The sequence below is a fragment of the Protopterus annectens genome, chromosome 3.part0 (assembly GCF_019279795.1).
Source record: "Protopterus annectens isolate FY-2018-M chromosome 3.part0, PAN1.0, whole genome shotgun sequence".
NCBI classification, from domain to species: domain Eukaryota; kingdom Metazoa; phylum Chordata; order Ceratodontiformes; family Protopteridae; genus Protopterus; species Protopterus annectens.
In genome coordinates this window covers 1,266,601,592-1,266,626,037 of record NC_056731.1, presented here as the reverse complement: position 1 = coordinate 1,266,626,037, position 24,446 = coordinate 1,266,601,592, and the positions used below count along the sequence as shown (strand labels likewise).

At 39.5% G+C, this 24,446-nt stretch overlaps 1 protein-coding gene across 1 annotated transcript in view; it reads right to left on the bottom strand.

The window, feature by feature from the left end:
• Positions 1-16,236, bottom strand: part of LOC122796726 (tetratricopeptide repeat protein 8-like) — a 306,505-nt gene extending 290,269 nt beyond the window's left edge. Inside the window, exon 1 of the mRNA XM_044065428.1 lies at positions 15,853-16,236. Coding sequence (XP_043921363.1) covers positions 15,853-15,969 — 117 coding nt within the window. The 5' untranslated portion in view covers positions 15,970-16,236. The remainder of the gene's footprint in view (positions 1-15,852) is intronic.
• Between the last annotated feature and the right edge of the window lie 8,210 nt (positions 16,237-24,446).

Here is a 24,446-nt window from a genome sequence, read left to right as displayed (position 1 = left end):
AGTGGTGGGTTCTGAAAGGGATATTTTCTGCAAATTTAGCAACTTTGTTACAGCATCATTCAAGTTTAATTTTTTTGAAACCTGGAGGTTAGCGAGGATGGGAGCACCATAAAGAAGTGTGGGGAGGAGATAAATAGTGGCAAGTGTAGTTTTAGTTGCTTCAGTCAGAAAGTTTTTGGCTCTGTAAAGCACCCCTAGTTTTTGATGAGTTTTTCTTATGCAATTTTGTATATGCAGGTTGAATGGAAGATTATCATCCACTATTATTCCTAATAATTTGCTATGAGAAGTGGCTTCAAATGGTAGTACTATCAAGAGAAAGGACTTCAAATTTTGTTTTACATGACTGAGGAATTTGGGGGGAGCAGTAGCTTGGTCGGTTTTGAGTTGAGAATGAGTTATGAGTTATGAAGCCATACTTCAGCATCTGTTAAAACCCAATGAGTAATTTTTTGGGGTGTACCATGTTGTCAGATGCGCAAATGACAGTGGAAACATCTGCGTATTGTATTAGGGTGGCCTGCTATATGGATGTACAGAGGGTGTTGGTGAAAATGTTAAAGAGGAGGGAACCAAGAATAGAGTCTTGTGGTACACCTTTGGTGAATGGGAGGTAAGGACAGAGTATGGTGTGTCATTTTACTGACTGATACCTATTAGACAGGTAGCTTTTGAACCACAGAAGGGTGGACAGAGAGACCTAGTGAGGACATTTGAAATAGAAGCTTGCTGTGACAAACTATGTCAAGGGCTTTAGAGAAGTCTAGAAATAAGGAAAATAAAGGTATATGGCTTTTACTTCAGAAATGTAAATGCCAGAGGTCCTAGCAGAGAAACCTGGGAGACTCCACTGGTTCTAATTTCTTTGTGGAGGTAACTTCCCCTATTTTGGACTTCCTGCATCCTGTGAGCCATACTGCAATCAAGCAGGTGACATGGAGGATTATTCCCCATTTTATTTAGCTTTTCTACTATTCTTGAGTGGGGAATTGTGTCAAAAGCTTTGACCAGGTCAAGCTATATGGTGTCTACTGTTTGGTCTTCATCCACTGCATTGGTTACATTATCAAAAAAAATCCACCAGGCTAAGTACACACAAACTACCTTTGACAAATCCAAACTGGGATATATCCAGCGTTTGGAGGTTCCTTATGTCTTGACTGATTAGTTCCATAAGTAGTCTTTCCATGGCTTTGCATGAGGCTGGTCAGACTTATGGGTCTGTGACTGCCTGGGTCTGTGGAAGGTCTTCCATTATGCAGGGAAATTACTTTAGCTGTTCTCCATTCGCTAGGTACAAAACATATATGGAGGCTGAGACTGAATAGTGTTGTTAGGAATGTGGCTACATCTTGCTTCATGCTATCTAATATATATCCAGGGATATTTTCAAGACCCATGCTTATTTTAAATATTTGACAGCACTTTTAGGACCTGGTCTTGTGTGATAGCTACAGGCAAGTGAGGTTCAGGCATACTCTGAGAGAAAGACGGAAGGGAGAGAAGGGTAAAGTTAGAGCTAAATTTATCAGCCAGTAGGTTTACTATATCTTTAGCCTCAGTGTAAGAAAGATCATTCACAATCAATCAGCTCACCACCTTGCTGCATTGTGCTTATGAGATTAGGAATATAACTTAAAAACATATTGTGATTGCCTTTAGCTTAAGTAGCTATTTTATTCTCAAACTTGACTTTGGTGAATTCTGTTAAACTCCCGAGTTGTTTATTTCAGTGATAAGGGCTCTAACATTCTTGGAATTACTCTTAGTTTTGGTCAAAATTATTTTCCTTTTATTATAAAGCTTGACGATACTATGGTTCCCCCATGTGGGTTTGTTAATGGGGGATGCCCTGCACTTGCTCCTACAGGGTACAGCTGCATATATGCAGCTGTTTACATTCTGGTATAGTGTGGTGGTGGACATTTCTGTGCATTTAGTGGAGTTAACCGAGTTTGGTGGGGATTTGCAGCTTGCCAATGTATTGCTTAGGAGTACGTCATTTGTCTTAAAGAAATTTCTAATGGTACCTTGGGTGGAAAGGATCTCTGGTTTGAGTTTTACTTCGAAGGAGACTGCCTTATAGTCATACCTAAAAAGTGATAAAAATATGCAAGGGATGCTGCAAGATTCTCCCATATCACTAAGGACAAGATCCAATATGTTATTCCCCTAGTGAGTACAGTTGGATAGTTTAGATCACCTAAGAAAATGGTATTATGTTTAATACAAAGTGATTCCAGTTCCTGTAAAAAGGCAATGTGCTTTTCTTGTGTCATGGGAGAAAATTCTAGAGCTAGCTAATGGTAGAGGACTTTTTGATGTTTATCTGAACATAAAGAAGCTTTAATGCATCATGCTTCTTTACCAGCCTTGATCTGAATTTTAGATTGACCCACACCCACTTTTTTTCCTTCTTGCACAGTAGTGGTTTAAATGTGTGGAAGGCATTATAGCCCTGCACAGCCAAGTGTTCTCCACTATTTTAAATCGTGTCTCAGTCAATACATAGATATCAGTATCCTCCAGGGTGAGAAGGGCTTGTAGGGAGTGGAGTTTTTTGTTTGGGCTGCTAGCATTAACCATTAACATTTTCATATTTTCCTTTGCTTGTTTTATGTTGGTAAGTTTATCAGGTTGGCATTCCCTAAAAAAAGACACCGAGGGTGGACAATGTCTCTTTTAATAATCAAAACCCTAGAGGGGACAGATGCAGGCTATCCCGGGCAAAACAGCTTGGTCCGTTGATCACATCCTCACAGGTGGACAAATATTGGACTCCCTTTGAATAACACCAAAAATTAAGCCAGTTACTGAAGTCAATTACTCTTTGCTTATAGCTTGGCATCATCCCTGGAGAAGGTGGAATACTGCTCAATTCTAGGCTCATACCAGCCTTGGACACACAGTCTGAGTGCTCCATCATGTCTCTCTTTATACTGTCCACAGAGATGCATCTCAAGTCACCAACACCAGTATGAACAAAGGCAGAGACATAGTGGTAATTGTTGTTCAACAACTTGAATGCATGCATGATCTGATGGATCTTGGCACCAGACAAGCAACTACCCATCACTCCTTCCTTGCCCAGCCTGGTAAGAGGCACATCTGTATGTCTTACAATGAAGTCACTTATGACAAGAATGATTAGTTGGGTCGATGCCTACCTTAGCATCTATGACTTTGGGACTCCTTGTGCTATGTGAAGAGGTAGGCTTACATTGCTGAGTGTGCTTTCCGCCTCTGTTGTGTTTTGGAGGTTTTTGAGGTTTAGGCAAGTTAATCCTTAAAACCTCAGCATATGACAGATTATGTGTATTGTGATAGCCTTGGAGTGGTGTGACATGTGGTGTACTGCTGACAATTTTGGTGTCCGAGTTTACTGTGTGCATGATTTTTGCATCCAAAGATATTCCATAAGTACCTCTCACACACTGTTACATTATTTGAATAATAGACGACCGTTATCCAGAATGATGCAATTCTTATACTGTTTCAAGAAACCCATCTCAATCAGGATGGCTGGAATGGTTGTGGGAAGAACTGGTCCATGACATAGACAGGAATGACTCTGGGGGCAGTGGCAAATATATCTGCCTGCAGTTCAGTTTTAGGATCACGTCTGGTTGGATTTGCTACCGAATATTTAAGGTTCAATACAAAACATCTCTCTCTTTCTTAGTCAACTGGGCCAGCACACACTACTTAAGGGACTTGCTTATAGTCATACAACAGACAAACAGAAGCTGAGTAAATCAAACCTAGGGCTACAGGAAGCAGTTCATTAATAGCTCATAGCCTCAACAATTTGTGCTGGCAGGCTTTTCTCGTCTGTGTGACTAGAGAGTCAACATGATACAGAAGGACAAACCTGACTCCTTTTTCGAAGCTGTTTAGATGGCTTTGTCTCTCCTACCTACCCAATAGTCCATCTCTCGTCTCGTCCACTTTATTGTTCCACTTCACCTCACCAACCTCCTTTCCTGTTCCATCCCACAATGCTCCTCTTCCCTTTTAGCATTACGTCTACTACCATCATTTTTCTTCAGTATCCCTGCAGTAGTTCATTTTAAAACTTTCCCTCAGCCTTTATTTGTTTAGCTAGACTCTTCACAGTACTGTAAATATCTTCATGAATCATTTCTAATTTTTGATTTACCGTAATTTCTGCCCCACATAGTGCTTAACATTACTAACACATGCACAGTGCAAACACACACACACACAACACACGTCGTGTGTGTGTGTGTGTGTGTGTGTGTGTGTGTGTGTGTGTGTGTGTGTGAATAGGCACATAGGCCTGATACCAGCCAAAGTAATATGATTAGTGACTTACATGTTACAAAAACTCAAAAGTATACATCATCAAAACAAGAAATAACCGCAAGACATTTTGTCAAGTCACAACTACCAACTACAGTAACAGTACAAAATACGGAAGATGAAATAAATAACCAACCTGTAAACCAATACTTTCAGACTCTGCACAGATGTACATGCACACAACCATTTTCAATATACAGAGGCATTCTTGCAATAAATGCCCCTAATTGGCTAATAATGCCCCAACCTCAAACTTCAGTGTCACGTTCATGACATCTCTTAACCTATTACAATTATGGGAACAAAGCTCCAACACCCCCCTCCCATCTTCAAACTCCTAATACTACCCAAAAAATACTTCTGGTAATACACTTTTCAATGAAATAAAATTTCAATACAATGTGTTCAATGAGGAATCACAATGCATAGGGTTTTCAATGAAATGCACAGCTGATCAGCACAGCAACACCCATTTATACAAATATTGTTTGCAACTACATTTTTGCCCATCGTATTTTTTCACGGATCAGGCAGGCCCCACCACAGTACTACTACTGTCCTCCTCAACTTCACCAACATAGTAAACCAATACAGGAATGAGTAACCTCATTTATTCACTTTAACTTGACCTTTACAAAGCATTTGACACAGTGCCCCACCAAAAGCTCCTCTCTGAACTTACAAGTCTAGGTCTCACTTACCCCTCTCTCCTGATTTCACAGTTATTGATGGAATTGTAAGCAGGCAACCAAATGGCAACAAAACCTTTCAGCACTTAAGCATTTAAGCCAATCTCTGTTGGTGTTCTCCAAGGGTCAGTACTCAGACCCCTTCTACTCAATATTTTCATAAACGTCATGCCACTACATGACTTGCCACTTTAATTCAATACGCCAACAATTCAGCCCTTATCTGCTCTGCCCCATCCATAACAAAATTACAGGAAAATCACTTAAAAATTGTTCACCGTCATTGAAATATGGCTAAAAAATTCTAACTTTTTGTTTAATGCAAAGAAAAAAAAGTGTATGCCATTTACTCCAAAACACCACTTCAACCAGAAAAACACAGTTCATACCATCTCAGGTAATTAACACAAAAATAGAAACCATAAGCCAAACTAAATCATTCTGAGTCATAAAAGATGAAAGCATCAGATATGATCACCACATACTTTGGTCCACCAAGAAAACTCAGAAAAAATTCCACTCTCTCTATGGCCAAACACTACTGCACTTGACAGATCAAGCAAGGATTATCTTAGCAGCAACATACCTTCCTTCTCTATTATATGCTTTCGCTATTTTTGCTAATATCAACATTATGCGTAAAACTAACCTCCTGCTATTACAAAATTAGAAAGTATTGTACTATTTACCCACTAGAAACCTTCACTCTAGCCTTAACTTTTACTATGTACCAGTAAGACATTCAACACTGTTGGAGACTCACTCTACTCCTATTACGAGTCAAAACTCTGTAATGAAATCATCACACAGTTAAAACAGATAGAAAACTTAAATAGTTTCAAAACTTTGCTTAAACAGCACCTATTCCAAAGATGGCTCTGTTCTTTTTGCTCACCTGGCTAGCTTGACTTGGGTTACTTTTCTCCAACTCTTATAGCCACTTTGCTTCCCAAACTTTTGTACCTTATTATTCCTCCTCGCACAGCACTAATTTCCCAAACTCTTACTCTTTCTCCTTCTCTCACTCCCCCCCCCACCACTAATTACAATTATTCCTCTGTCCATTTATCCTCCTGCTCATTTCCATAACTTCTCCTTTCATATCTCTCATATCATCAATTTTTAAGCTACATTATTACCTGTCTGCAAGTTATTACCAACCTCAAAAATGCACCAGTTTGATTTTTTCCCTGCAACAATCATGCTATAAACACATTAACTATTATTGTAGTTTATTTTCTATTCAATAATGATCTGATATATATTAATTTCTCTCATGTTTGGGTTAAAATGCTATTATCATGCAAGAAATAATTAAAAAATACACAAATAAGCTCAAACATAGATGTTATACCCTATTATAATTGTGCACCATGTGTAACTTACATTTGGAGTTTTTCTCCCTGGGCCTCTGCTGAGGATGGGTTTTACCCAGTTGAACTTTTCCCGGTCAACAAAAATAGACAAATAAATAATGAAATCAGACTCACCTAAAATCCATAACCAGAAATGCATGAATTTGTCTTTAACAGGGCTGTCCTTCCTGTATCATAGTTTAGTAATTTTGCTGTTCAAGCCTGCACTCACTACTAACCTTTTGTCTGCATCGCTTATTTTCATTTTATTAGCACTGGAGCTTTTCTTCCAAAGCTTAAATTCAAACTAGACTCTGCTGAGTTGCTCTATCATGGTCAACAAAATATAAATAAATAAAATGTCAATGAAGATTATGTGTTAAATTGCTTGCTTGCTTCTCTTATGGCAATTAACCTGTCACTAAGCTGGTGTTTGCTAAGCAGGTCAGGCTTAATACCTGAATCAGAAAGGCCTATTAAAAATAGATCAGTGCTATTAGAATAATACAGGATCAAAATAAAGATAAAAGATATGGGGATCCAAGTATGGGGTTGGATGAAACAATTACAGGATGGATGAGTGCGAGAGATAGACGAGGTGCTCAAGATGTGGGAAAGGCAATGTCTCAGGAAACACTAGGACAGAAAATCTTTTAGCCTCTGGTCATCTCCTTACCAGTCTATCCCATGCCCACTTTTGGTGGTTTTCTCTAAACTCTTTCCAACAGTCTAATGTCCTTTTCCTGTAAGTGAACTATTCTGTGATCTCAGTGGTACCTCTCCAGATGTCATTTCTGTCCCCTTCCCAGAAGAAACTTCACACCAATGTTACTGGTGACCAGGTACTGCCCTCCTTCCACTGCTGCACCCTATTTTGTGTCTTCGGTGCAAAGGATGATCTAGTTCTCTTCACCAACAGATAGAAACACACAATTAAGATCTCTGGACCAGGAATGATCTCTCCCACAACCTGCAGTACACCAATAGTCACTTCAACTCTTGATCTGTTGCCTCAAAGTGATTAGTTGTTGACAACACAAATTTTTGAAGAAGGCTAAAATGAACTAACAGCACAAATTCCAGGACAAGGATAAAGTGAATGAACACAATAAAACGTAATGCGGACCCTCATGTATGAAAGTCATAAAATTACAAAGATTACACTTTACTGTTGGACATATAACTGTATTTATTGTATTTGATGCCAGTGAATGCCCACCTGGGTACTTCCCATTTTCAGTAGTGTGCCAGGGGAAAAGTTCCAGAAACAATTATCATGCAAACTTAATGAATGAACAATGTCAATTAACGTCAGTGTATAATAAAAAAATTATTACAAAAGAATAAACATGAATAAATAGTCTAACCACGGACCCCGGGAACTACCGCCCCATTAACCTGACGAGCCTGGTCTGCACGGCCATGGAACGTGTCATCATGGAACTTATAAACAAAGACATTGGTAATCTCCAAACTCTGGACCCCACCCAGTTCGGGTTTGTAAAAGGCAGATCATGTCTCCTAAACCTAACAGACTTCTTTGAAGCAGTCACCAAAGCCATAGACAAGGGTAAGGTGGTTCACACAGCCTATCTAGATCTTGCCAATGCTTTTGACACCATCCCCCACTCTGGAATTATAGATAAACTCACTAAACTAGGTATAAATCCTTAGGTCACAAGATGGGTTGCCAACTGGCTCACTGACAGAACCCACACTGTGAAAGTAGCAGACTCCAAATCCGACTTCAGACCAGTGACAAGTGGAGTACCACAGGGTTCAGTCCTGGGTCCTCTCCTGTTTGGTATCTACTTCTCTGAAGTACAGGCTAACACAGAAGGTCTTTGGCTAACGAAGTTTGCAGATGACTACAAACTAGAAGCCATAATCGAAACTCCTAACGATGTGGACATCCTGCAAAAGGGCCTCACTGAGACAGATGCCTGGTGTCAAAGCCACGGCCTCAAGCTCAATGCATTGTCATCCCCTTTGGTAAAAACTCTGTACCCATAAACTACAACATAGGCGGTAGTATACTTAACACCGAAAGTGTGATAAGAGACCTTGGGACACAGGTGGACAGTAGTCTCTCCTTTGATAATCACATCGCCACAGTAGTCAGGAAATCCTTCTACGTGGCACATCCCATCACAAAAGGTTTCTCATCCAGAAAAAAAAGAGGTCATTGTTCCCCTCTACTCATCACTCATTAGACCCATTATAGAGTACAATGCCCCTTTTGGTATGTACCTCACAAAACATCTACAACAACTGGAAAGGCCGTAGAAATACCTCACAAAGAGGATTACTGGTCTCAAACAGATGCCCTACGCAGACCATCTCAAAAAACTCCAGCTTTACTCAGTCGCATATCACCAACTCAGAGGTGATCTCTACCTAACATACAAAGCTATGTCAAACCCAGAGCTGTTGGACATGCTTCACTTAAAGAAATCCCAAACCCTCCGAGCTACACGCTCTAGGGACTTGAACCTTGTCACCACAATAAACAGAACATGCCGGAGGGATAGATTCCTGTCCCAGAGACTTCTCATACTCTGGAACAAACTACCTATCTATATCAAACAAAGCTCCTCATTAGCACTCTTCAAGAAAAATCTTGATTATTGGATGGGAAATAGGAAATTCACCCCGAGGATGACTTCTGTGGCTCTGCTCAACAGTGGCACAGGAAATAATTTTCTTGGGTGGCAAAAGCCAGGGTACCTTTTTGGCTGGGCCTGTATAGGCTCCAGGGCCAATAGCCTAGTACCTACCTATGAACTAGGCATATAGAGCATAACTCGGTACTTATTTTCATATAAGGCAACATAACTACAAAAATACATGCAACACCAGTATAAAAATGGACAAAAAAAATCAATAAATGTTAATGCAAATCTTTAGTTTCTCCGATACATTTTTTATTTTTATTTATTTTGCATTTGTTGACCGGGCTAGTCTAACTGGAATAAAATCCATTTTCAGTAGAGGCCCGGGGAGAAAAGCTCAAAACACAGATAATTTTATACAGTAAAAAATAATAATAAGTTCAAAGAAGTATAACAGTAGTAAAATAGCTCTAAGCAGTTACAGCCATACACGGACACAATATATGACTGTAATAATTGTCTCAAATTCAAAGAATTATAAATGGTAATTAAAAAGGGTCTAAACAGATTACAGACATACAAATTAGGTACAGTTGTCATTACAAGCATACCTAGCTCATGCTGAGGTGATATGCAATGCAATACAAATAAAAACAAATTAGTAGTTTTCAATTGGAAGCAGGATAAAAAAAGTATATACTGTTGATAAATTATACAAATGTATCATATGATACAGTGAGATAAAGATATATAGGAAGCAGCAAGAGGATGTAAGTAGGTGGAATATACTCTTGTTAGGAGCAGAGAAGACAGTTAGTCAGGGTTAGTACAAGGACAAAGCCAGTGAGAACTGAGAAATTGTTTTATTTTTAGTTTAAATAGTCTTATGGAGGTCAGAGATAGGAGTTCAGAGGAAAGTCTGTTCCAGTGTTTGCCTACAGAGTTAGAAAATAAAGAATCTCCAGCCGAGTTGTTGGATTTGTTGATAGTAATAAGTGGCTTATTAGAGGAGCGTAGGTTCTTAAGATTGTTGTAGGGGGTAATGAGGGTAGTCAGTATAGGTGTATAGGTGGGGTAGTACAAGCTCTTATGGATAATAGCGAGTTGTTGAGATAGTATCTGGTTATGAAACTCTAGCCATCCTAGTTGTTTTAGGTTGTTTCTGTGATGTGTTCTAAAAGGAGATCCTGTGGCAAATCTAGCAATGGAGTGATAGGCAGTAGCAAGTTTGTTTAGGTTGCTTTTTGAGAGATTGGTGTATATAGGTGAGGCATACAGTAAGTTAGTGATTAAATGAGTTCTAGCTATAGCGATTTTGGTTGAAGGAGTAAGGAAGGGTTTGAGTCTGTAAAGGGATCCCAGTTTATTATTTACTGTTTTTATAGTGATGTTAGTATGAGTGTCAAAGTTTAGATTATTATCTATGGTTATTCCAAGAAGTTTGGTGGTTGTGTCAGGAGATATGAGAGTCCCATTGTTGGATGTAAGAGTAAAGTGAAGAGGGGCAGACCTACGAGTAGGAGTAAAAAGTAGGAGTTTAGTTTGTTTTTTTAGGGTTAAGTAGAAGGCAACGGTTTAAAAACCATTGTTCCACTGTATTAAATGCATTTTGTGTAAGGGATTGTAGCTCAGTAGGAGTATTAGCTGATACATGAAAATTCCATACATGCAGATACAAAGTAATGCTACAATGACATCTCCAATTAGTGTAGAAATCCACCTTTCAATTACATTTTGAACCCATACATCTAGAAGTCTTTTCAAGAGCTTGCCAACATGGACAGAACACAATTAATCACCAAATCTAGTCTTGATTATAGGCAAGTTTATAAGCAGACTTATGCTCACATGTGGTTTATGCCAGTCCAACATGTGAAATAGTGTAAAGCAGTTGAATTAAGAAAAATGACAGCAGATTATTAAGAATTACAAACAGATGTCTGAATTAAAGCTGCAAAGCAAAGAACACTTCAGCATGACGACCTGCTGCAGATCTATCGCTTCTGTTATAACCATGCACTAGTTTGTGAAGAAAGGGAAACTAAGGGTTAGTCAATGGAGGCAGTGCACTTTTCAAGTCCTCATCTTGCAGTGAAATGTCACAAAAAATACTAGCCATTACTGAAGTAGCAGGCAAGTTTCAACAGTCCCCTACATCCCCTTACCTAATATAAAATCCTCCAAGATCATACAACCTCAGATGAATTTATAAAAATTTGCTAGAATGTGACTCACCAACTCAAACTTACAATTACCTTAGAAAATATATATCCAAAACAGAAAAAAAATGCAAGCAAACACATTGATTAAGCATGTCAAGAACTCAAGGCAGTAGGTCCTACACCTGTAAAAACAGCATATATTATGCTTGTACAATAACATACTAAATTTATGGCTATTAAAGTATTAACAAAGCACAAATCCTAGGTTTTCAGTTATCCTGTTGTGATCAGCCCCACTCCCAGCCCTAAGTACATTTAGCCATAAAATTTGTCTGCCAGCTCCTACTGGCAGTCTTTCCTTTCTTGTGAAGAAACTATTTGAGGGGAGAGTTAAGGGGGGGGACAATGCACACCCCTTACAAACAGAATGCAGTAACATCAGAAGTCAGTGGCGTAAATCATAATATTAATCCCTGTAGCTCTTGTTATAAAGAGACTGACAAACAAGGGGGGTTAGACAAGATGGCCTACACAGAATAAACCTAGTCTAAAAGTATGGTCAAGCAGTGAAAAACTGCAGCGAAAAGCATAAGAAACCATGGATAAATGCAAACAGAATAAAAGAAGTAAAGGGCAGTGCTGTATATCACTTTACTGGCATTTGCTTCCTGCATTAATTTCCCATTATTCTACTACAGTTTCAGGTTTTCAGTGTTTGATGGATATATATTACACTTAACTGTATTGCTAATATAGGAGAAGGTCAAATGTGTTTAGATAAAACGTGAATGCTTGTAGATTGGGACTTGGTACCACACATCCTGTAGCAGACTAAAATAACTAATACCCAAATCAAAAACCATAATAAGGAAATACACACTCAAACACAAAACAGTCCATTTTTAGCAGAGGTGTGAGGGATGACATCCACTTCCTGTAGGGGTTGAAAAAGGGAATTGATAAGAACAGAGCATAAATAAAACAATTTGTGCTAGCAGACTAGCTGCTGCTCACTAATGTGCAGACTTCTTGGCCTTCTGTCAAAAACAGCAGAGCGACAGCAATTTTTAAGGAGTACCACATTTTATAAAACTGTTCAGCAATAGCATGGATATTGGTTAAAAGATAAGCAAATACAGTTAAATTGTCTATGCTTTCAGCACTGTACATTCTACAACTTTGAAAGAGGGGCTGCCCCCTTTTGGAACTAGGCAGGATAAAGAAAGGAACCAAACCCCAACCACTCCACACAGTATTATAAAAGATAGTCTCCAGACACTGTTTATTTAGGTTATACTGAGAGGAGCACACTGTGTGCCCATATTCACAGACAGCAGTGCTCATTTTAGAATTCCTAACGTTAGCCAAGGAGTGGCATAACTCTCAATCTCTTGCCTCTAAATCAGGGAGAAATCCACACTTTTTCAAATACTGGTACTACTAACTTGAGTAATTACAAACTAAGAGGATATATATTTTCTGAATTTAGAGTGTACAACTCTAATTATTAAGTGCAATCCACCACCTTTAAGCCCCAAAATCACTAGTGTTATAAGGGGATTAGGAGAGTCAGAGCAAAACTTAACCAAACTCAGGGATGACCCTGAAAATTAGGGATGGTTTAGATGTATGACGGTATGTAGGACAAAATACTTATCCAACCCAAATCTAAATTAAAAAAATATATATACAATTTTAACTCTAACACCAGTAAGGCTGTTTGGGGTAGTCTTTAACACTAACATGCAGTAGGTGTTACTTTGTTTTCCTAAGTGGGCTTATGAACTCTGCCTAGTGTTTCATGTCCGCATGAATATTCATTGTGATCGGCAAGCACATACATGCAGACATGTTTAGTGACCAAAAATTCAAGTTCTGCAATTAAATGCAAAAGCAATGCAAAATGGGCTTGTTGAGCCAGTGATAGTTGAAATTAACTTACAAATAGTCATGGAAAACCCGGACATCACGTTAACGGATTAAAATCAGAACAGGCCCATAGTAACACAGCTCACTTTTTTTGCATATTATATGACTAATAGGTAGATGCCTTGGTTCACCACAGACACACAATTTTTTCCCCTTAGCAGGGGAGCAAGTCCACCTGCACACCCCCTTTTCACTTCACAGACAACTATTTCAAAGGGGGATGTCTTACAAGTCACACAACACCTGCAGCATTCCATGTTCTTCTTGCAGCCCTTGTTTCTGTTTCTGATCATCCTTCAAAAATAAAATTTATCCATTTTAACTGTCTAAAGGTAGTAGTAGTAACACAGCTCACTTTGTTACCTATACACACACAAATGTTTTTTCCCCTTAACCCCTCTTTTCACTTCAGAGTTCCCATTTTTACCTACGACCACCTAGTAGTGCATACATTTTTACAAACTCATGGAAAACTTAAATTACGGCAGTCACCTGGGGTATGCAGCTACAAAGGTGCACTCCCTTCATTAACTAATTTCAAAAACTGTAACTGCGTAGTCCAAATAGCAGTTTCTTTTCTTTTGATGATCATCCTTTACAAATATTATGATTTACTGATGCTAGGATGTATTTACAACTGTCTAAAGGCACATAAGTAGAACAGTTGTGGCACGTATGTAAAACTGTACAAAGACCTTACTTAGAGACAGTCTGGCAACAACTGGGGAGATACACAGATTAATAAATGCGAGATGGTCAACTGAAGTACATTGCCCAAATTAATTTGTCAATGTTTCAGTGATAGTGCATGGTAAGTAAATCAGAGGTATTGGGAGTCTGTAATACTTGACTTTATATTACTGTTGTAGTGGTTCCAAGACTACCAAGATCAGGGTGTTGCATTCATGCATGTGCTACACAGAATTACTGCTACTGTCACTAAAAATGTACACTGCCGACCTTACATTAATTTTTTCCGCTTGCATAAATGACCTATTTACAGAGCATTCACAAATTGCTCCACCACAAATACGGTAATGTATGCATGAGGTCACTAGCATATCTGCATGCCATGCCAATCATGCCACATTTGCATATTGGTTCAACGGCTTCTGGTTTGTCAATCACGCAGGCTACACCCATTCCTCCATGAAACGACTGTTGGGTTAATTTTCATTATACAATGACCCCCCCCCCCCCCATTAATATTACAAAATGTGCATGCTGATTAGCCAGCGTTCCAGTTGTAAATCCCACAATATACCAACAGAAAAAGGTCCGGTCGCCCGAACTTTTTTCTATTGGTATAAAGTGTCCAAAACTTAAAAAAAAAAAAACAGCAACGGAGACTTTCTTTTCTCCGTTGCTGCCATTTCAAAGCATTGATGTACTGAGTATGCGTGGGAACACAAGTCCCATATGCATGCGCAGTACATAAACACAAGGAAGCAGTATACCACCACCACCAGTGGAAGAACAGTAATGTGCCATTATACAAAGACATTATTTAAGAAAAGTATTTTTTATCTTAAAATGTCATTGTATAACAGCAATAACCGACTCCGTGGTTGTGGTATACTGAAGATTTACCCATGGTTGGCTTTATTTAATTACACCAACCGTGGGCAAATCTTCAATATACCACACCACATCATCGGTTATTGCTTAATCAACAAACAGTTTTTGACTCAACACCAGTAAGGCTGTTTGAGGTAGTCTTTAACACTAACATGCAGTACGGGTTAGCCATACACCTCAACTGTACAGATTTCTGCCTCATATTTTTGGTCTGTTTTTCATAAAACTGTGGTTTTGTGGCAAATCATTAAAGACTGAAGTTAGAAAATAATGGCATTGAGTTTCAGCCTTCATACCCTTCAGAAAATTCATGCTAATCCAAAACCGGTTATTTTATCAACTTTCTAACATTGTAAGAGCAATATCTAAATACTGTCCCTTTTTGGGCCTTTGTCTCACTTTTATTTATGGCTTTATCCAGATTTCTTGCTCTTTATGATCGAGAGGTATGGGTGTTACTCTGTTCCCTAAGTAGGCTTATGAACTCTGCCTCCACATTCACACTCATCATCCCCAGAGAAAGAGAAATAGCAAAATACTACATTCCCAATGCCATGTCACCAATGTGGTTAAAAACTTTTCTCAAAGCATAAGTATAGTTACTTAACATACGTAGTGATTTAAACAAAATTATAAACTATACATAAAGTTTAGTGCATGCTTTAAACGCCCAACGCAGAGTCTGAGGTAATAAGGTGTGTGCAACACAATATACAGCAGCACCGTACCTCTCAAATTTCCCCAATTTCCCAATGTTGACAAACTTCTGCTCTATCTTCCTACAACTAACAATCTTGGAAGAAAATAATTAGTTAGAAAATTATTTTACTTCAAAATTGTTTATATTAACTCACATTCATTCATTCTGTCAACTTTTCTAATTGATATTATTAATGTGTCCCTGAATATTTCGTTATTTATCCCAGATTCTGAAAGTAAGAGAGGTTGAGAACTATACACAACATTGCTCTTATATACCAGGGTAGGACAAACGAGACGTATATTCTACTGTTGTGATGTAATGTAAAAATACGTCCCTTTTTTTAAACCTCCTCACCCCGCTTTAGCAAAAATACAAGTCGCCGTCAGGCATTTTATTTGCGAGCGCCGACCACGCCTATCACCCACGTACTTACTACCGTAAGTTCCATAAAAGATATTTGCGCACTCTTTAATTTAAGGGCAGGTTCACTCATTACCGTACCTGATCGTGTGGATTTTTTTCCAAAAGCTGGGCACAGAGATCGGAGCACAGCTGAAATTTCCTCCGTCTGAAGTAGCTCCAGGCAAGAAACAACGGGTCCATGTCCACCCCCATCATTTATACACAAGTCTTCACCAAACGTTACCACAATCCTGCAAACTGATCTTTGGGCCCACATTTACATGAGCTAAATGCTCTGTGTATCGATCACGCCGTCGTCTGCTGCGTGCGAACATGAATCACGTTTAGCGAAAAAACAGCCCATATCACAAATATTGCGCAAAAAAAAAACATACTAGCCGATAACAAACCTACAAGGACGTCAGGAAAGTGCGTTCTTGACCTCATTGCGCGTACACATAGGATTTGCGTTTCTAAGCTGAACGTCTCGTAGCAACAACGGTAGCGTCAGCAGTCCTCCACAGCAACAGGCAGAGCCTCATTGTTTATCCCACAGACGTCTCATTAAGCAAGGAATAATGTCCTCCAGGGTAAGTGTAATGTGCAATTAATGCCCTATACTACTGGAAGGGCATTAATTTCACATTAACACACACCCTAGAGGGCATTATTGCGCTTGGAGAATGGGCTCATTATAAAATTGTTCTGTTTTACTTTCTTATTTATGTTTCTTTTATTACTATATATTTTTTATATGTTTTGGATTTAAAATAGTTCCTCCACCTAATGTTTTTAAGTTGCTGTAGCATATGTAAATACCACACAGCATGCATCTAACATTCAGTATGCAGATGACACTACCTTAATCTGTGCTGCACAAAACATTCCCACCCTCCTGCAAACAACTCAACTACCACAGTTACACTAGGTGTTCCCCAGGGCTCTATTCTTGGTCCTTTATTATTCTCTATATTTATTAATGATCTCTGCAAAGCTACTCCTCATGCAACCTGTATACAATATGCAGATGATTCAACAATAATCTGCACAGCCAAATCATCAGAACTACAGTCCTTAACTCAGGAAATGTTTCACACAATAGAGTCATGGTTCTTAAAACGCTGCCTCCTCCTTAAACCTAAAAATAACTAAGCTCCTGCTGTTTACCCCTACCCAGAAGCACATACCTGTTGATTTCTCTGTTACTTCTAACAATGGTACCCTCATATCCCCTGACAGTACCACTAAGCTTCTAGGAATTACTATAGACAACAACCTTAACTTTGGCTCCCATATTAATAACACAATAAAAACAGTTAACAGAAAAATGGGCTCTCTATATAGAGTCAAATCCTTCCTCACTCCAATAGCCAGATCTACTATTGCCCATTCTCATCTAATCTCAACACTCCTTTATGCCTCACCAATCTATACCACTCTGTCAAAACATAATCGTCTCAAACTAGCTACCTCCTATAATAACATTGCTAGATTTGCCACTGGTAATCCCTATAGAACCCATCACTGTAATAATCTGAAACAACTAGGATGGCTTGAACTACCTCATCAGCTTCAATATAGTCAACTTATCATTGCTCATAGGATCCTCTACCACCCAAATAATACCCCAATACTCTCAAATATCATCACCCCCTATAAAAATCTCACTAACTTACGATAAGCAAATAAATAGTTAATTAACACTAGTAAGTCAGACAACTTGGCAGGTGATTCTCTGTTCTCAAACTCTACTGGGAAAAACTGGAACCTTCTACCTACTGAATTAACTTCTCTTCCTTCTCTACCCCTCTTCAAACAACAACTGAAAATACTCCTTAGAACAAAATGGCTATGCCCTTGTAACAACCCTAACTGATTAAGATTACTTTTTTTACTTTCCCTCTTTTGTCAATTTTGTACTTATTGTATATGTAATCAGAACAGTTTATCTGTAACTTCTATGATTTGACTCATTATAAATGTCATTTTCTATATATTTGTAAATAGTATTTAAACTATTGTCTTCTCTATTTTTGTATTTATTATTAACCAGGGTGTTTATATCTTGTAGATGATTACTAACCAGTGTGTTGTAAAATGTATCCCAGTATTCTGTATGTTTTTCTATGTAAACTCTTGTTTTTCAGAGGGTGTTTTTTAATAGGGTGTTAATATCTTGTAGATGATTCAAACCAGTGTCTTGAAAATGTATCCCAGTATTTTGTATGTTTTTTCTATTTAAACTCTATTTTTATTCTACACAATTTTTTTTTTACTTTTTCATCTGTTTTGTCCTGGAGCTTTTCTCCCCGGGCCTCTACTGAAAATGGACATATATCCAGTTAGACTAGCCCGGTCAACAAATGTAAAATAAAAAAAATAAATAAATAGCATTCTCTGACGTTGAAAACTACCTTACCAAAGCCCAACTTATCCCCAATACAAAGAAAACTCAGCTTATGATTATAACCAGTTCTTACTCCACAAATGCTACTCCAATCACTCCAGTGGCACAGGCTAAGCTACTGGGAATAACCATAGACTCCCACCTAAAATTTGATACGTATCTCAACTTAACTATTAAAAAAGTACATGCCAAACTGGGATCACTCTACCGTATCAAACCATTTCTTACCAGCAACACAAGATCAGCCATTGCTCGCTCCCATCTTCTATCCACCCTACTCTATGCATCTCCCATTCTGACTAATCTCAACAAAACTAAACTAAGCAAAATGGAAGTCTGCTATAACAGAACTGCCCACTTTGCTGCAAAATGCTCATATAGAACTCATCACTGTACTGCTTTGAGACAGTTCCACTGGCTTGAACTGCCCAAACTCCTAACTTACAATCAGCTCTGCCTCTGTCATTCTATCTGTTACCTCCCCAATAAGTGTCCTGCCCTCAAAAACCTAGTACAACATCACTTAGCCAAAAGGCCTCTTAGATCATCAAGCAAACTTCTACTAGAAGTCCCCAACAGCTACAATAGCTTTGGAGATGCACTATATAGTAGTTCAGTGGCTAAAAAATGGAACTCTGTCCCCACTAGCATTCAAAACACATCATCCAAAGCCTCCTTCAAAGACCTCTTCAGGCAACATCTCAAGCAAAGTTGGCAGTGCCATGAATGCTCCCCAGCCTAGTGAAAGTGGATAAGGTATACATACTAAATCTAGAGTACTTGATAATAGTTTTCAATCTTACTCACAAACACTGGCTAATCTACAATGTATGTACTGTACCCGTGTACTATGTATGTATTCTACCTATGTTCCAAATTTCAGCTGTACACCACAAATCTATTAATTACCTTTATTTTTAAATTAATATTTTTTTGTTTTCTCCACTGCAACTGTTGATGTGCCGCATACCACTGTAAAAACATGTCTTTTGTAATTTGTGTGTATACTGATTATGTCTAACTAAATGTATCTGTAATTTTTCTTTGTGGAGCTTTTCTCCCCGGGCCTCTGCTGAAAAAGGGCCTTTTCAGCTCAGACACCCCCGGTTAACAAATGTAAAAATAAAATAAATAAATAAATGGTGTTAGAGGAGGCATTTTACATCCAAAATATAGCATTTTAAAAAAAAAATCCAGATATTTGCTTTATTGTTTGGTCCCTTATTGCTAAAATGGTTTCTTTCCAGTCATTTGGGATTGAAGTCACTAAGTAATGACATACATTTGACTTTCAGACTTTATTTCCTTCAGAAAATTCATGCTAACACAAATCTTGTTGCTCAGCTTACGTTTTAATTTTATTTAAAATATGTTGCCGTTTTGGAGCCTTTGCTCACCCTTTATTTCAGTCTTTATCCCCATTTCTTGAGCTAAAAGGTCAAGAGGTATGCAAACCTCTTTGCTGCTGCCAGTGTTCCATCTATCTCACTGTCTTACCCTCTGTCATACAGACACCCCCACACACACTCACATACCCTTGCCCTTCAGAAAATGCATGCTAACACAAGTCCTTTTAAACAGGAATATGGTCCTGTTTTGAGCCTTTCATCCCCATTTATTTTATGTTTTGCTCATTTAACTAAGAGAAGAGAGGTACATAAACCTTTTGAATGATGTTGCTGCCAGTGTTGGATCGCTCGCACTCTTCACACACTCACTCACACACACACTTCACTTTCACGCATGCATTCACACACAGACAGAAAAACACATGCAGAAACAGAAACATACATTTACACATACTTTTTTCTTTTATATTTAGATTTTACACTCACTAAACAAACAATAAATGAGAAGGTCACTAAAACAACAATCAGTAAAAACAAAATGAAAACTCCAGCAAACTAGAACTTCCACTGAGTGACCTCCCAAATGTCTTGTATCAGAGGCACATGGGATATATGCAAATGATCCTTATGAACATCAGGTGTTTCAGCTAATTGTCGATTCTGAATGCCATGACTTGTTTCGTTGTTTTAATGGACGATTTCAGGCCATTAAAGCCAAACCCCAGGCTTTATTGGCCTGAAATTGTCCATTAAAATGACGAAACAAGTCATGGGCATTCAGAATCGCCAATTAGCTGAAACACCTGATGTTCATAAGGATCATTTGCATATATCCCATGTGCCTCTGATACAAGAGGTTTGGGAGGTCGCGCAGTGGAAGTTCTAGCTTTGCTGGAGTTTTCATTTTGTGTTTACACTCACTAAACAGCAAAAACACTGCTTAGCGAGTTTAAAATAATGGCTCAATTGTTCTCGCATGCACTGACATGTACACATACGCTCAAACACACAAACACATGCACACTTTGTTTTTCTTTTTTTCGACTTTTAATATATTTTGCACTCATTAAACAGCCATAGTGCTGCTTAGCAAGTGTGAAATAATGGCGGCCATTCTGTTTTTTCAGTCCAAGTTCCAAGGCAGCTTGGTATGCTGCTGTGAAGTGGTGGACGCATTTTTCAGAGGGCATTACTTGTACATTAATACCCTGCTGGAGAATGCTAGTTCTCCAGTCAGGGTGTTGATGTACAGTAAAGCCCATTCTCTAACATGTATTAAAGTGTCTCTGAATAATAACTGACCATATAACCAAAACTTGGCGATTTTCTAAAAGTTTTAATAATTCCATGTTTGGTTCATCCATGTAGCTCCATTTTTTTCTTTCTTTCCTTCCCCTTTCATTATTCCTCTCAACTCTACCTCATTATGAAGAATATTTCTCACTCTAGAGTCTTAAATCCATACTTTAAAAAAAAAATCCATCCTCAGACACTAGTAACAGCGAGTAAACAGGAAGAGCCCAGTGCCAAACACCTGCAAGGGCAATGAGTGCAGGAAAATGTGGCGTTTGGAAGTCCATCTCCATGGCGCCACCTCTTTCCACATCATGCTCCCTTCCGGATTTCTGTCAGGATGGGGATGTGGCCACATACCCTATACTTCGGCAAGAGTTCTCCAGGCCCTGCCACTGTCTGCCTGGCACTCCCTTCCAGACTTCCATTTGGGCAGACCCCTCTGGGCCTGCCCTTTAACCCGGCCAAGAGACCTCCTTGCCCAGCAGTGGTCCCCATCTCATGGCTTTTATAGCTTCCATGTCTCCTGCAGGCTGCCTAATCATACCAGATCATATGTACCTTAGTGCCTCTCAGGGGAATTTCCCTCTGATCCCACATGGCCTCACGGAACTCCCCTTGGCTGCTGAGGGGCAAGTCCACCCTCATCTGGACTTCTGAATCCCCCCAACTTACCAATCCAGACCCATGTGGGGGACTTTGTAATTCCTCTGCACCTTTTCGCTAGGCTGGGGGCCCTTCACACACTCTCTCTCTCCCCCCCCCCCATGGGCTGCCCTACTACTTTGGTACACCCCTGCTTTCATGTCCTGGGCAAGGCCAGATGCTCTTTGCCCAAGCAGGAGCTCTCCATGCCCCACTGCCATCTGCCTCACACTCTCTTCCAAAATTCCATCTAGATGCACCACTCCAGGCCTTCCCTTTGACCCATCCAAGAGACCTCCTTCCCCAGCTGTGGTCCCCACTCAGGACTCCTACTACTTCCACATCTCCTGCAGGCTGCCTAATCATGCAGGATCATTCACACCTCAGTTCCTCTTGGGGGACCTTCCCTTTGATCCGGCCCAGCCTTGAGGAATTCCCCTTGACTGCTGAAGGTATGTCCACCCTCAACTGGATTCTGTCTCTGGCTCGCACGTGGGACTTCCTCAGAGGTACCCACCATCAGACTCCCCTCACCAGAGCAGAAATTTTCCTGGCACCACCACTTTGCACCTCGCAATTCCTTCCAGACTTCCGTGTTAGAGGGGTGACCTAGTCTGGACCCCCCCAATGCGGGCAGCAGCTCTCCCAGCCAGATCACTTTCTGCCTCATTCTCCCATCTGGACTTCCATCTGGGAGAGGGGCACATGCAGAAGCCCCCTCATCTTGGCAGAAGCTTTCCCAGCCCATCCGCTTTCTGCCTCACTTTCCCTTCCAGACTTCATTCCCACAGGTGGGCCTGGTCCAGACCCCCCCTTACACAGACAGGAGCTCTCTCGGCCTGGTTGCTTTCTGCCTCACTCTCCCTTCTGGACTTCTGTTGGGATGGACCCCCTTCGGGCTTCCACAAAAACCCAGCCGAGAGGGCTTCTTCCCTGGGTGAGGTCCCCTGTCAGGTTTCCTCACACTTCCACATCTCCTGCAGGCTGCCTAATCAAGCTGGATCATTTGTGCCCCATGTGATGATATGAGGTAGTGCCATCTGTCCAGGGAGAGTATGGGCAGTGCATATATAACATGCAAACATAGCTAGCTGGAGGTTTGTAAAGAATTTTATGTCATTTGACTATCACACTGATTTGTACAGATGCTTGTTTTAAAAATGTATTTGTAAAGTTGCTTGTGTTAAAAATGCATCAGCACTGGGTCCTGCTGGACAGAAAAGACATATACATGTATGTCAGACAATATTATTATAACTGATTAAAAAAAAAAAAATATATATATATATATATATATATATATATATATATATATATATATATATGTTTTAACAGAGAATTCTGAAAGAGAAGAGGTTACTCTTAGTCCAGCTAATTTTGAAAAATATGTTGAAAATTAAATAGGTTGGTTTATGTCCATAAAGATTTTATCTTACAGGGCTGATTGCAGCCAGATACAAAAATATCTGGGATAACCAGGATGAGGAATCTTACTGTATTGTCCTTAGGGGTGAACTAATTGCTACACTGGAAGGGTGAACGTTTCTGAAATTGTTTTATACCTTTCTGATGCTGCAACACATCTTAGCGAAGCTGTGGTTGTGTACTGTATCACAGTAAGGTGACCAGATGTGATATCATTCTATAACCAGCACTGAAATTATTTTTTTAGATATTAGTGAGAGATATTCCAAAACTCTCATAGCTGCACTTTGTTTTTCGGAACCTGACAGGAAAGATATCTCACAGATATCTCACGCAACCCCACACCTCATCTTCCCTTGCTATAGTAAGCAACTCAACACACTTCATCTTCCCTTGCTTTAGTAAGTAACCAGGGGACAGTAATTCTTTAGTCAGTTGGGAAAATATAATGAGATTAGTTAAATATGTTTTTTCTGCATCTATGTAAATCTATCTAACTGTGTTATTTTTTTATATCTCTTGTGACTGAAATTCTGGTGTTTGTTTTAACTGGATATTCAGTATTCTTATGTTTTCTATTTTATTATTTATTATTAAATATTTCTGTAACTTTCATTGTGGCTGGACTTTCAGAGAACACTTTTAACATCTTAAGAGTACTTATATTTATTTTAGTGATACTGTGGCCGCTCATGAAAGCCTTGCTGCAATAGTCAAACTCTGCCATTTGTATTAGTATTACTTTTATTCAGTATAATTGGGCATGCTTGTAAGAGCCTTAGAGTAGCTGACTGGTGGCAGCATAATTACATTACAGTATAAACAGAGGGGACACAGCTGGTAAATCTGTGCCAGCCTTTCCCAGGTGTGTGTGTGTGTGTGTGTGTGTGTGCATGTGAAAATCAGATACCCAAGTGTGTGTGTCAGCTACCTGGAACCGGGACACAGAGCTTCAAAATGGTCAGTGTGGAGGCTTGTTTGAGGCCTGGAGAGAGAGAGAGAGAGAGTCCAGCCCCATGTCTTGAGTGTGCTCCCTGTCTGCTCTCAAGGGAAATTGTGCTTGGTGCAGAGAGCTGCATCTGAAAATACTATGTGAATTCATTTTTGCTCCTAGTGGCCATCCCTCACCAGTGTCAGTGGTGAGGAATGAGGCTCCTTGATTACTGGCCCAGATTAGGAACCATCACATATTAGTGGCAGCTGGGTGGGATATTAATTGAACTTTAGTAGTCTGTGGGCAGTTGTAACTGAAGGTGTGTACATTCTCAGCAGATGCAAGAGAATCAAAGTTTCATTTTCACAACAATTTTATTTATTTTTGTTAGTTTAGTTTAGTCAGGGAAAGCAGGCAAAGATGTCACCACAGAATTATGGCAAGCTGACAAAGAACCATTTGGCCAAGGTGTGCAAAGCCAAAGGACTGGTGCATGCCAACCTGCTTAAGCAGGAAATGATTTCAGCCTTAGTCACAGCTGCAGCATGGACCAGCAACCAGGAAGACAAACAGTCTGGTAATGGGGATGTGCAGCCTTCAGAAACAGGACAGTTCACCTTTTCCTCAGAGGACTTAAAAG